Here is a 13859-nt window from a genome sequence, read left to right as displayed (position 1 = left end):
TCTATTTTTGTTGTCATCCTCGCTACCGGCTTTTCCACTAAAATAATACACATAAAGGCGCAGTAAATGTAATCAAAATGTAGGTTGATAACCCCTATACACATACGGACTTAGCTAGCTGACTTGCAATGCAGCTCGTCGTTGAAGCAGACAGACGGATATGTTGAATTACCATCCTTTTACATTGACTCTGGTCTAACTTTGTGTCCAAACATTACAGCGCGCACCGGCATTGAAACAGCTGTTAAGTGAACTTACCGTCATTCATGTTGACTGTATGGCTGAGGAAACTTTATCCACGCGTTAAGGACATAAAGAGATGACTTGGGGACAATAGAGACAGAGTTGGATGAATATAACCGCGTGGGGCAGTGTTTCTACAGCCAGCTGCTGTTCTCTCTCAACACTTCCGCAGTCGAGGAAACAACCGGAAGTCAGCAGAGAAGACCAGGCTGTTGTGTTTCTGTGCTGAGCTGAAAGGTAACGATTTTGCTGGAAATCGAGCGGTCTTATTAACTTTACATTATAACACATTTAATGTTATGTTAGCATAGATGTTACTGCTCAGCGGTAAGGTGGTTTTAAGACACTGATTGCAAGTTAAACCGGTTACTGCTCTGATGTGATACGCAGCATTTTTTTCCCGGAGGACGGAGAGGGCTCAATTTTAGGAGTTTACTAAAGATAATCATATGGAAATAGAAGATCTAAAGAATCTATAGAGCCCAAGCATGTCAGGATACAGTTGTTGAAAAAACGGCAAAGTTTTTATTTTTTTATTCACAATTGCAATTTACAATATATACAGTATTTGCCAGGGGGTTACAGAAAGAAAAACACACACAAACTCAGACAAACCTCAATTCCAAAACAGAGATCCAAAATAAACACAGGGTAAGAAACAGACAAAAAAAACCCCATGATGTATGATTCATCAATCAATAAAGTATTTGTCCAAAACAAAGTCGGTTTTCAGAGCCTTCCTGCTCTTAAGTCCTTTAATAGAAGTGCAGTATTGCTCCAGTTCCTGTAGAAAGTGAACAAAACTGGGTTTGGAGTCGGAACATTTCTTATTATGTATGTGAAACTTCCCTAAAAACAGAAGTAACTGTTCAAAAAAACTCAAGTCCTTTTCTCTCTGATTTTCTTCAAAACAAATAATAATGTATTTTTCCTTAAAGTGGATTGCTTGTCCTGTTTTCCTGTTGACATCCTTCCAGAATATTCAAGCATAAACACAGTCATAAAACATATGGCGAATTGTTTCCTCCTCTAAACCACAGAAAACACAAGAATACTCAATATCAAGCTTAAATCTCTCTAAGGTTTTTTTGCTGGATATATTTTATGCATTATCATGTGACCTCTGACGTCATGCTATCTGAATGAAAATAGGCTCTCTGGGTTCCCTCTCCTATTTACATACTTTTTTATTCCACTCTTCTTTGTTGTTGTTTTTTATTGACACAGAATCATGCACATAATGTCATGGCATATTAACAACAAGTAACACCTCTCAGCAGGGCACATAATAAATTACATATATAAAATAATAAAGAAAAATCAAAAGCTTAAATAAAATGGGAATTTATAAAAAAAATTATTAACCAGAAAAAAAGAAGAAATTAACAGGTCAATACATCATATATCACACATACCAATTAGGGGTCAATAAATATTTTAAGATCTTCATACGGTGCAAGGAGAGACAGTGCATGTTTGTGTTTTATTCTTTACATACATGTCTGTTTATACTTACTTTATGCCAATAACATGCAGTTTAAGGCAAAATCCACGTTTTTTCATGTAGTGCAAAATTGCCATTTCCGCCTACTGTATGTGAATATTTGTGCACACTGAGGTCCCTAAACAGGCTGAATGACATAAACTGGGTATCAGTGGAAAGCTGAGACTCTTGTGGATTCAATGAGTCCAGTTCTCTTCATGTAGGATGATGTCAGTCATCAGTAATAGCCAGTTCATTGCAGTGAGGGCATTTCTTGAGTCTGGACCTCAGTGTATAAAACGAGCTGCTGTGACCTCTAGAATAATCACAGCCTCATGAAACTTTACAACCACAAACTAGAGACCTAGAGCATTCAGAGGATGTGCAGCTTTCCTAGGTTTATTGACAATAAGAGGGTTTCTCAGCAGTTTGAAGAACAGAAGTAAGTGCTCGTCATCCAATCACTGAAAATACAGAAATCTCCAAAATGACCAAAGTTTTTTTAACCCAAATCTCAGCTTGGTTGGTAGGGTTTTTCATACCATTTTATTCATTCTCGATATGAATAAAATTGCATTAATGAGCACCAAGTGTGTGTGGCAAATGGTATCAACCCAAAAATTCCTGCAACAACTTATGGGACCCAGTTGAACCTGGACTGGACTTTAGAAAGCGTACCCTAATGTTATGACCCTTTATTCACCAGAATAGGCTTCAATAAATAAATAACTAATTCATTAAGTCATTTTAATTAGATATTTTTGACCAGAACAACTTGACACAGTGCTGAGCTTCATCTCAAATTAATCTTCAGTTTCACAGCTTTCAAACGATGAAATCCCTTCTATGTGGCATTTATTGTTGACCTGCTATCTCCTCCTAAACATCCACTGGCCACAACCACCAAAAAGGTCTTTGAACAATAAGAGGCTAAACACATCTGTGTGTTTTTCCAGAATAATGGCGGATGAGGAGGACGAGCCTGGCTTCGATGAGGAGCTGGATGAGGGAACCAGTGGAGTAGATGTGGGCCACGGGAAGAGGAAGAGGCTCTTCTCCAAGGAGCTCCGCTGTATGATGTACGGATTTGGAGACGACCAGAACCCGTATACGGAGTCTGTGGATATTCTTGAGGATCTGGTGATCGAGTTTATCACGGAAATGACCCACAAAGCCATGTCCATCGGACGCCAGGGTCGCGTCCAGGTGGAGGACATCGTTTTCCTAATTCGCAAGGACCCCAGGAAGTTCGCCAGAGTCAAAGACCTGCTGACCATGAACGAGGAGCTGAAGAGAGCCCGGAAGGCTTTCGACGAAGCAAATTACGGATCATAACCACTTCTTTTTTTTCTTTTTTTTTTTAAACCTACACCGTATTTGTAGAAATATTTACTATTAATTTCTGTTTATTCAGGGTCCTGTTTCCTTCAGGAGACTTGACTTCCTGTCCAGTCTGTTTTTGTGATGTCATGTTTATTTGATATGGTGATATAATATGACAGTGACAAAGTTTTGTTCAGATAACTGGTCTCATGCTATCAGGGACTGTCGAAATAAAGGAATTTACATTTTGTTTTAATACACATTTTTGTTATTGTTCATTCTAGGGCTGGGCGATATGGACGAAAAGTCATATCCTGATATATTTAGGCTGAATATCGATATATGATATATATCCCGATATTTTTATCGCAAAGTGAGAGCAAATGTTCAGTTAAAGTCAAAGCCAAATATAACATGTCAAAAGTAATTTTATTGAAAGTGTTTATCTCCATAAAGTGCACATTTAAATAAAATAACTTAAATAAAAATAACCTATGAAATAAAATAGGCCAATCTTTTTCTAAAATAAATATATTTATATGAGAAAAGAATAACAAACATTACAAAATAACTAAATATCAAAAACCCTAGTAAGGGCAGCATTTATATATAAAGAAATAAAAAAAATGGAACTAAATCAATATATGCGATAAGGTCTAATTTCATATTACATTTAAAATATATAGATGTATTTTTTATATCGATATATCGCCCAGCCGTAGTATATTTTAGTACCAGAATACCCAGAAGAGACTGTTCCTTGGATCTGTACAGTGACGTTAATGGCTCAGAATTACAAGCCCCAATAAACTGAGGCTCCATTATCCTACTGCACTCAATTAGATGGAAGGAAGGTTTCCGCCCAAAACCAAGAAAACATATTTTTCCTTTTGTGCTAATTATGAATATTGTTTGTTTTGGTGTGGAGAGATATCTGTCGTAATGAAACTTCTCTTGCTCACAGCGATAAAAACTCAACAACGATCCAGGCTTTGCTTAGTTTGTCTGACTCATTTTCAGTTGATTTGGTTCCATGAAGCGAGTTTCGGCCTTGGGTGCTATGGCAACTAATGCTGAGAAACTAGTTGAATTTGCTTTATAAAACTGAATCAAATCCAAGTGCCATGTAGTCCCATTATATTTGAAAGGCAGATATCTCCAACACCTGGCAACGGATACTAAAACAATTAGAGCTCTACCCACTTAGTCGTTTAGTCGACTTATCTGTGGTTTTCTTTCAATGGTCTTTTTATTGATGACAAGGTTTGTAGAAGACAGTCAGTGTACAGGAAGAAAATTTTAGATTTTTTTGTACAACATCTACCCACGAGACAACACAAACAACTGCCCAAACATCTGAACGTAGACATACAAATACAGCCACTAACAAATGATTGTAAATGGACAGAGTAAAAAAATAATATATATAAATATATATATATGTATGTATATATATACATACACATACATATAAATCAATAAAAAGAATTAAAAAAAGATTAACAACCGAAAGGATGAAATACATGGGAGAAAGAAAAAGATGGAAGAAAATAAATAGATAAGTAAATAATACTAAATAATAATACTAATAAAAAATAAAATATAACATTTTTTTAAATTAAATTTAAAAAAGGAGGGGGTACTCAGGAATTATTGTTTAGGGTCTCCTAGAGGGCACCAAATCATTTTTTGCATGTGTAAAGGGCAGCCAATAAGACACTTCCTCTCGTTTTCACCACTCTAGAGGCACTTTAGCGCGCCTTTTCAACCATGGAGGCATGAGGGGGGGCGGTCACCGCCACTGGAGCGTTGTGCCATCAGTGTCTGATTTATTAAACTTTGGAACTAATAAACACATACAAAATTCAAACATTTGAAAAAAAACCCAACTATTTCAAACATTTAAATGTTAATAATCCATGACTAAATTTATTGCAAATATTTCTCATCACTAAAATGTAATGATTTAAACTAATGTAGTAAAAACAGTGAGCATATAACCATTTAAAACTATAACTGCTACGCTTCAACCACGACTCCATCTTTGAGTTTTCAAGTGATTGACAGGTGATGTCAGGTGGCATATGACAGGTTGGGTCCAACCATCCTGGTATGGGGGACACTCTGGGATAATTAAGTTGAATAGCCTACTGAATATAAAATTCATTTTATGAACTTATACTTATATTTTCCTAAAATATTTACAAAATTTTTTTTTTTTAAAGGATTTTTGCATGGATGGTACTTTTTAACCCTTTATCGAGCAAAGCACCATATTTGGTAACTTCAGTGGATATCTAAACGAGGTCCCCATGTCTCTCTGTTTGGTCGTAGAACCACATGGATTTCTTCCAGCTAATCAGCAAAGATCAGGCTACGTCACAGACGGTGACACCATGACATCTGACCAATCAGTATGATAATAATATAATATTATTAACTTTATTGACCTTGACCTCCAATGTAAAAGTGAAAAAATTACAAAAAAAATCTGCAAGAAACAGTCGTACAAACAGAGTTATTCTTCAGTGACTTGTACCAGGAGAACCTTACTATGACAGCATATTAGGGCCAAGTATGAATAAAAATAAAAATACAAACCCGGGGTGGGGGTAATATTTCAAGAAAAAAGTTGCAAATTAACTAGATTAAAGTGGCAAATCTGTGTGAAAAAAGTCGCAGATTTAAGAGATTTAGATTTAGAGATTTTTTTTCTCCCAAATTCACCACTTTAAATCTCATAAATCTGCGCATTTTTTTCTCGTAGATTTGCCACTTTAATCTTGTAAACTTTTTTCTCAAAATATTACCCCCCTCCCCCGGTCCGTATGTTGTTGTTTTTTTTTACAGATTCCACAGTCCACATTCTGGCAGTATGTAATATCCTCCAATATTCTCTGGGGTTGAAATTTGGGATTTGCAAGTATTTGAATGAGTGTCCTATTAATGGTTAAATGTATATTTTACAATCTCACGTACCCTCTGCAGTGCCTTCACGTACCCCCAGGGGTACGCATACCCCCACTTGAGAACCACTGATCTAAAACATTAACCCCAGTTGTGACAGCAGTTGCCCCAGTCAGTACTTAAAAAGACTCGAGCCTGTTCAGCACAAAATGTAGTGATAAAGACCAAACCGGCTGTGGGTCACACAAAATGGACAAAAAGAAGAAACAAACAGATTTTATTGATATTCCTCAAAACAAAATTTTTTACACAGACCATAAATATGATAGACCAACTACAAGTGAGCATGTGTTAATTCATTTATTCTGTTCAAGCAAATTACTTCTTTGTACAGTGAAGTGGTTGAATGAATTGGTCTAAGCAGCAGGTAACAGGCTGCCGTTCTATCTAGATCTACATCTAGATCAGAGCTTTACCAGCAGGAGGGGGTCGTGGTGACACACGCCTGTTAACGCACGCATACCGCAAGAGGTGTGTGTGGTGAATTTCCCCGCTGGCGTCCTGTCACAGGGAAAAGCGTCAGCGCAGCATCCATGGGTTGGCTGCATTCACAAGCGAGCTGGGGGAGAGTGTAGCCCCCCAGAGACCCCCGGTGGGGCGTCCTAGCTGTCTGTTGAGGATGACTATAAGGATGGAGAAGAGAGGCAGTGAACCAGGTGGACGGGAGGGAGGAGAGGGAGTGTGTGTGGGGTTTGAGTGGGTCAGATGTGTTCAGAATGGGGGTTCACAGGGAGGAGGAGGAATGTCCATGAGTCTTTCTGGTTCTACTGCACATTCTCCATCATCTTGAGGAATTCTGGAAAAGAGAAAGGAGAGGGGACGGTGTTATTGAAATGGGGAGTTTGAAAATGAGCTGTATCCTACACTGTAAAAAAAGATAAACAATAGCTACTCAATAAAATTGAGGAAACAGATAGCACACAACATTATTTATTAAATCTAACTATGTTACAAGTTGAGTTAATAACTTAACAGGAAGTGCCTGTCAATTAACCCATAAGAACCCAGACCTATTTATTCTTAAAGGAAAATTATGGGGGATATACCACAGACCGAGTGGACCACATAGAACACATTTCTAATGTTTTAAAAAAATAATACTACCCCTAAATGTCAAAGATCTGTGACGTGACATATTTGTTACATTGGGCGTTTATGGAAGTTATGTTTATGATATTTCTTATTTTAAAATAAATAAACTAGACACCTTTTCTGCTTACAGAAACACACATTTGCCTTTTTCTTTATCAAAATTGTCACAGGATAGTCGCCCCGGTGGCACACCTGGTAGAGCGCGTACCATAGAGGCACCGCCGTGAGCGGGCGGCCCGGGTTCGAATCCGACTCGGAGCCCTTTCCTGCATGTCTTCCCCTCTATCTCCCCCTTTCACTCTGTTTCTCACTATCAGTAAAGCCTTGAAAATGGCCAAAAAAATATCTTTAAAAAAAAAAATTGTCACAGGATAGGATTATTTTTTGTTTATATTTGGTCAAATGTACTTAGATTAGAATTAGAATTGTTAAATTGGTTTAAACTTAGCTTAGTAACAAAAAATAAGCTTTTTGAAATTAGCTTTTTTTACATTTCTGTTTCCAGTCACACACATATTTGCAGAAGTCACTTCTTATCACTGTTACACAGTCAAACTTAATTAGTTAATGTGAAGCATAAAGCTGAATATGGGAGATTCTAGAACATTTAAAGTGTTTGTTACACGGGTGTCACCATGGGTTCTTTTGGGTTAAAAACTGACTAATTCCATTGTGTTGGATACATTCAAAATTCTCTTGATTTAGAATTACATACACATAAAGATTATATTTAATGTGGTCAAAATAAGTAGATTCTATCTCAAACATTTTTATATTAACGTTACTTAAACAGCTGCCTCAAAATAAAAGACATATTTATATTTAATACATTTTATCAAATATATTAAGTAAAATTAAATGACTACAGAATAATTTATTACAGTGTACAGGAGAGTTATTCAGCATCACTCAAGTATTTAATATCACCACTGCTTGTCTTTTGTTTTTCAGGTTGTGTGATTTGATTGCAACACAAGGCCAAAATGATACAGTCACCTAAATCTCATCATATTAGGACAACAGGAATATATGAATACTACAGGACTGCTATATATAAATAAATAAATTAATTAATAGCACTTTTTGTACAGGCCAGTGCAGTTCAAAGTGCCTCACATATGACATTTACAGACCAGTGCACATACGGTAATAGATTAGAACAATAACAAAATAAAATAAAAGAATAGAATAAATATAGAAGTACAATAAAATGTATTTTAAAAATAAATATATAGTAATAACATTAAAATACATGTATAAAAATATATATGCATATGAAATAAAAGATAGGTATAAAAAGACATATTAAGACAAAATGGATATAATAATAAAAAATATGTGTGTATTACAAAACATAAAAATTATATTAAATAGAATAAAAAAGGCAAAAATGAAGATGAATAAAATCAATGATAATAATATTGTAAAAGCAATATTAAAAAATGTTAATAAAAATATAAATAGTGTCTATAAATCCCTCTTAATCAAATTCCTGGCTCAGTAGGTTTAAAGTTTGAACATTTCAACACCTCCAGTTGTTCTCTGACCCTTTTATGAAAAAAAAGATAGGTAATAGATAAAAAGACAAATATTAAGACAAATAAAATGGATAATAATAATGAAAAAATATACATGTGTGTATTACAAAACATAAAAATGAGATTAAATAAATTAAAAAGACAAAAATGAAGAGAAATAAAATCAATGATAATAATATTGTAAAAAAATATATAAAAATGTAAATAGTGTCTTTAAATCCCTCTTAATCAAATTTCTGTCCCAGCTGCTGGATCGTACCATGTAAAAGTTCCTGCATGTGTCAGAGGATCTGACTCAACTGACAGAATATAAAAGAAATTAATTTATTTGGATAATAATATCTGTAAATTGATGCATCCAATTTTCATTTAATTTATCATTTTCATTTTATATCATATTCATTTTATTTTAATCTTTATTTTATTTTTTTATTTTTTTAACGAGCACACTTGGCATCCTGTGTTTGTTTATTTATGTATTGCTATTATTAATATAATTGTTAATGTTTCTGTTTCTCTGCTCTTTTGCCTCCCTTTATATGATATGTCTTAAACTGATGCTTATGAATGCTAATTTCCAATAAAAAATATCTTTAAAAAAAAATAAATAATAATAATAATACCATCATCACCATCATCATGCACGTACCGTCAAAGTCCAGCATGCCGTCTGCGTTTTTGTCTCCATCCTTCATCAGCTCATCAATCTCATCCTCTGTGATGGGCTCGCCGGTGCTGCGGATGATGAGGGCGAACTCCTCTCTGTCGATGTAGCCGTCGCCGTTCCTGCGCAAAAAAACAGAAAGTTATTGGATTGTAAACAAACAAATGATGACATAAGAAATGTAACAGTGCTCACAGCACACTAAGTGAAGCACGTACTTGTCAAACACACGGAAGCACTCTGCCAACTCTTCCTCGCTCTTGCCAGCCTGGTCCTCCTTTAGCAGCCTCACCATCATGACCAAGAACTCCTCGAAGTCGATGGTACCGCTGCCTGAGGGTGATCAACAAGTCACATAAGTGATAAACCACTGTCGGCCCGACCAAAGTCCATGACAGTGCCCTTAACCCTTTGGAGTCTCGGGCTAATTTGTCGATTTTGTAATGCTCTCATTCTGCCACTTAAAAAACGTTACCATGGTATCATGTTTTTCAGCACCTATATGACCTGCTCATTTTTTTTCACTTAACTAACATTTTGAACCCAAAGGAAACCAAAAAAACCTCAAATCTGAAATTAAAAAATATGTTTTTTTTTTACTTTCAAAACTACATATGAAAAAAAATTGCCACTTTTTTTCCTGATAAATCTGTGACTTTTTTCTCGCAAATTTGCCACTTTTAATCTCTTAAATCTGTGACATTTTTCTCGTAGATTTGCCACTTTAATCTCTTAAATTTGCAAGTTTTTTGTTGTAGATTTGCCACTTTAATCTCTTAAATTTGCAAGTTTTTTGTCGTAGATTTGCCACTTTAATCTCTTGAATTTGCTATTTTTTTGTCGTAGATTTGCCACTTTAATCTCTTAAATTTTGAAGTTTTTTGTCGTAGATTTGCCACTTTAATCTCTTAAATTTTGAAGTTTTTTGTTGTAGATTTGCCGCTTTAATCTCTTAAATTTTGAAGTTTTTTGTCGTAGATTTGTCACTTTACTCTCTTGAATTTGTAAGTTTTTTGTCGTAGATTTGCCACTTTAATCTCTTAAATTTGCAAATTTTTTGTTGTAGATTTGCCACTTTAATCTCGTAAATTTGCGAGTTTTTTCTCGAAATATTAGCCCCCTCCACCGGATCCATATATATTGTTTTTTTCATACTTGGCCCTAATACGCCGTCATACAAAACATCATGCTCAGTAAAGAATTTTTAAATCTTGCAAATCTGAAAACACGTTGCACATATAATATATAAGAGGTAAAGTGAGGATAACATCTAGTTATTTATCTTTATATCAAATTTATATAGAGTGTCAAGCCTAAACTTTGAAGGGTTTTTATTTCAGGACATGGTGAAGCAGTTTCATGGACTCCAGAGGGTTAACGTTGTGCACAATTTTACGCCTGAACCACTGGAATGAAATGATCCGATCCAATCCATAAAATCTAATGACCTACATAACTTAAAGCAAAACTTCAGTGCCGATTGGTTATTAAAGGATCAATACTTTATCTTATGCAAACTGTATTTCATTCACATTAATCTTGCATGCACTGTGAAACCCAGTGTTGCTTGTTTGTCATTATAACTATTTTTCCTTTTCAATACAACAAAGATTTGTGCAAAAAGTCCTTTACACTTAAATATTGAGTCAAATTAGCAAGATTAATTTAAGTTAAGTGTTTGTTGTTTGGATATAAAATTATTTTGCAGCATCGACACTCAAATATTTCAGTTGAAACAACAAGTTGGGTTTTACAGTGTGGGCGTATGAATGAATGAATAATGTTGCATACCTGCTTATTCTTAAAACTTTAATAAATTATACAACCTCTGTTTTTAATCTCTGGATCCTTTTTTAAGTATGTCAATTGGTAATGAATAGGGAATGTATCTCTATAAGCCATTTTGGCGTCTTACCTCTCCTGCGTAACTTCTCCTGTAATTCCTTTATCATTTTTATACGTGTATAGGTGCAACTACACCGAATTTCCACATCCCCTGACTAACGCATAATCACAGGTTTTGTTGCGAATTATGGTATACACTGGATTATACATGTGTTGGTTTATTTAAGATGATGTGGAATGCTTATAAAAAGCAAGAATCGTGCATTGCCTGTGCGTAAAACACTGGTTGCGCACCATGACGCATATCTGTGTAGCTATCAGCTGTCAGTTATCCGTCGCTCACCGTCCTCATCGACCTCCTCGATGATCTCATCCAACTCCTCTCTTGTCGGATTCTGGCCCAACATCCTCATCACGGTACCCAACTCCTTGGTGCTGATATCACCGCCACCGTCGGTGTCAAACATGTCGAAGGCGGCTTTGAACTCTGGAGAGAAGAATGAGACTCAGTACTGGCCCTACACACGAACACCTGCAGCAACAACAGCAGCAGCTATTCACTAAAGTGGGGGCAAATACGCCACAGGAATAGAAAGAAAGAAAGAAAGAAAGAAAGAAAGAAAGAAAGAAAGAAAGTACCCATAATTAAAAAGACACTGCTGAGTTAATTGGCACTGTCAACGCGGATCGTGGTTTTTCTTTCTCTGGTAGCTCATTCTATAAGAACTTTAAAATAACAGGAAGTGGAGTTGGCGGACTGATAATGAAGGTCTGTAGCATGTACTCACCAGCCAGCATTTCCTCGCTCAGGTAGGAGCGGGCCTCTTGTTGCGCGTCAGTCTGGAAGAAAATAGTGTGTCACTTCATCATTCCAGTGATTAAACCCTTTTTGTTGAGCATAAAGTTTTAAGGCCACATTGTTACTTTTTAAAAAAATAATAATTTTAATTTTTATATATAAATAACCTTACTAATCACATTGTAATACATCTGTTTTTTCAAGTGCAAACTAGGAGTATAATAGGGGAGAAAAAATGCCATTACGCACAGAAAACGCGATACATTTAGGGATATTTTCAAAATAAGACTGTGTTTTTACGCTTCTGTTGGATAATTGTTGCTGAGAATGACATGCTTATATGAGTAATGTGTTGCATGATATACGTCTCAAACGGATTCTTGAGCTCAGTGAAAATGAGTCCGGCTATTTCAGGCTCAACACATTAGGCTCGCTCTATATGGCCTGCAGACATTTAATCCACGGGAATGTGTCGCTTAAGCAGAATCTGCACCTTCGCAGCTGACACCCACACATCTCCCAAAGCAACTTTCTATCAGTTATTTGCACTTCATAACTGACTTAATTCTGATTTGTTTTTTGTTTTTTTTTAAATTGTGAATCTGAGCAAAATGAACTAAAAATCAGTAAAGTGTTCTAAAAAATAAAATTTTATATATTTTTTAAGTCAAATTTTGCGATTTGAAGGGAAGCCAAAGAATAAATATCTAAACCTCATCAACAGAAGGAAACATGCATCTCAACAGTCCAGCCAATTGACCTTCACATGCCTTTATTACTTAATTAATAACCTCCAACGCACATGCTCATAATAAGGATATTATGGCTTAACGGCTAATGGTGCACCGACCAATTTAATTCAACGGGTCCTTTGCACAATTACTGGGTCTTACCATGTTTGTGGATTAGCTTTTCCCCCCCAAATATCCAAGGAAAAACAGAAAAGCCCAAAGGAGTGGTCAATCCGTGTGCACCCCAACAGAGAGACTAGACGTCAAGTGAAGATTCAGACACACTTTAAACGGGACAGCCAGGTCCCGCCCCCTGCCTCTCACAGGCCTCCAGATTTAGTATCCTGAACTTTTAGGGTTCTGGGGCCACGGCAAGCCAATCACACTTTGAAGAGGAAAGCTCTAGTTTCTTTAAGTTGCAGGGTTGAGAATGAGTTTTTTGTGGTCCTGGTCAAGGTAGAAAAATCTATGGTGGGAAAGAGAAGGTGCAAAATGAATATAGGAACGTTTTGGGCAGGTGAATTATTTCACTGGGTCTGTTTCCTGTTACAACTCACTTTGTTAAAAGTGAGATAATCAGAGGGAGGATGTGAGGAAGAACTGATATTCTGTCAAAGCAAAACACTTCAATAAAACTCCAATGAATGCATTGTTTTGTTTGTTTGTGATCTCTTAAGATAAGTCATAAATTAACTCAAATTGCAATATAAATAACATCAAAACTACAGATCTTTCAGCTCATCAGAGCTCTGTTTTCTATATGGGCCTTGTAAACAGGAAGGTGGAGAGGAGAGGCCGAAGATTTTAAAGTAGGATATGGGTTTTGTGATGATGGCGTTTCAATCTGGGCTTGAAACTCAAAACCGGGCAAAAAATGCTGTGGAGCTGGACCCCATCTCACCCACCCCACCCCACCCAACCCCTCACCCTCTCCTCTCAGCCTCCACCCCTTTGGCCGTGAATAGCAGGCAGAAATTAGGCCGAGAGAGGACTCATCCTGCTGCCACATCGCCTGATAAACACAACCTGATGCTCCTTATATGGCGGGCGGTTCCTGAAGGGAGGGCCCGAGGTGAGGGCCAGGAGAGGTGGATAGGATGCTGCGGAGGGGAGCCGCCATTGAGAAAAGGGGAGGGATGTTGCTTTGAAAAGAAGTGGTGGGGGGCTTGCAGGC

General features: G+C 36.4%; 3 protein-coding genes across 3 annotated transcripts in view; 1 reads left to right on the top strand and 2 right to left on the bottom strand.

Annotated features, from left to right (window-relative positions):
* Positions 1–384, bottom strand: part of slc35c2 (solute carrier family 35 member C2) — a 28182-nt gene extending 27798 nt beyond the window's left edge. The window contains exon 1 of the mRNA XM_059332785.1: positions 259–384. The gene's annotated coding sequence lies outside the window, so the exon portion shown is untranslated. The remainder of the gene's footprint in view (positions 1–258) is intronic.
* Positions 363–3309, top strand: taf13 (TATA-box binding protein associated factor 13). Its single transcript, XM_059332787.1, has 2 exons — positions 363–480; positions 2683–3309. The coding sequence occupies exon 2, from the start codon at positions 2687–2689 to the stop codon at positions 3059–3061; it is 375 nt and encodes a 124-aa protein (XP_059188770.1). The 5' UTR covers positions 363–480; positions 2683–2686; the 3' UTR covers positions 3062–3309.
* Positions 3310–6797: 3488 nt separating this feature from the next.
* On the bottom strand, positions 6798–12965 carry LOC131971141 (troponin C, skeletal muscle-like). Its single transcript, XM_059332454.1, has 6 exons — positions 12848–12965; positions 11944–11995; positions 11499–11642; positions 9529–9643; positions 9270–9432; positions 6798–6812 (listed from the first exon to the last, which is right to left on the bottom strand). The coding sequence occupies exons 1-6, from the start codon at positions 12848–12850 to the stop codon at positions 6798–6800; spliced, it is 492 nt and encodes a 163-aa protein (XP_059188437.1). The 5' UTR covers positions 12851–12965.
* Between the last annotated feature and the right edge of the window lie 894 nt (positions 12966–13859).

This window comes from Centropristis striata, chromosome 5 (genome assembly GCF_030273125.1).
Source record: "Centropristis striata isolate RG_2023a ecotype Rhode Island chromosome 5, C.striata_1.0, whole genome shotgun sequence".
Lineage (NCBI taxonomy): Eukaryota > Metazoa > Chordata > Actinopteri > Perciformes > Serranidae > Centropristis > Centropristis striata.
The sequence above is the reverse complement of the archived record's forward strand: the minus strand, read 5'-3'. Positions and strand labels throughout refer to the sequence as shown.

Coding starts and splice junctions, on each gene's coding strand:
- taf13 (XM_059332787.1), top strand. CDS start 2,687: ATGGCGGATGAGGAGGACGAGCCTGGCTTCGATGAGGAGCTGGATGAG.
- LOC131971141 (XM_059332454.1), bottom strand. Junction 11,643..11,943: donor GAGCGAGGAAATGCTGGCTG/GTGAGTACATGC, acceptor TCTTCTCTCCAG/AGTTCAAAGCCGCCTTCGAC. Junction 9,433..9,528: donor TGCTTCCGTGTGTTTGACAA/GTACGTGCTTCA, acceptor TTTTTTGCGCAG/GAACGGCGACGGCTACATCG.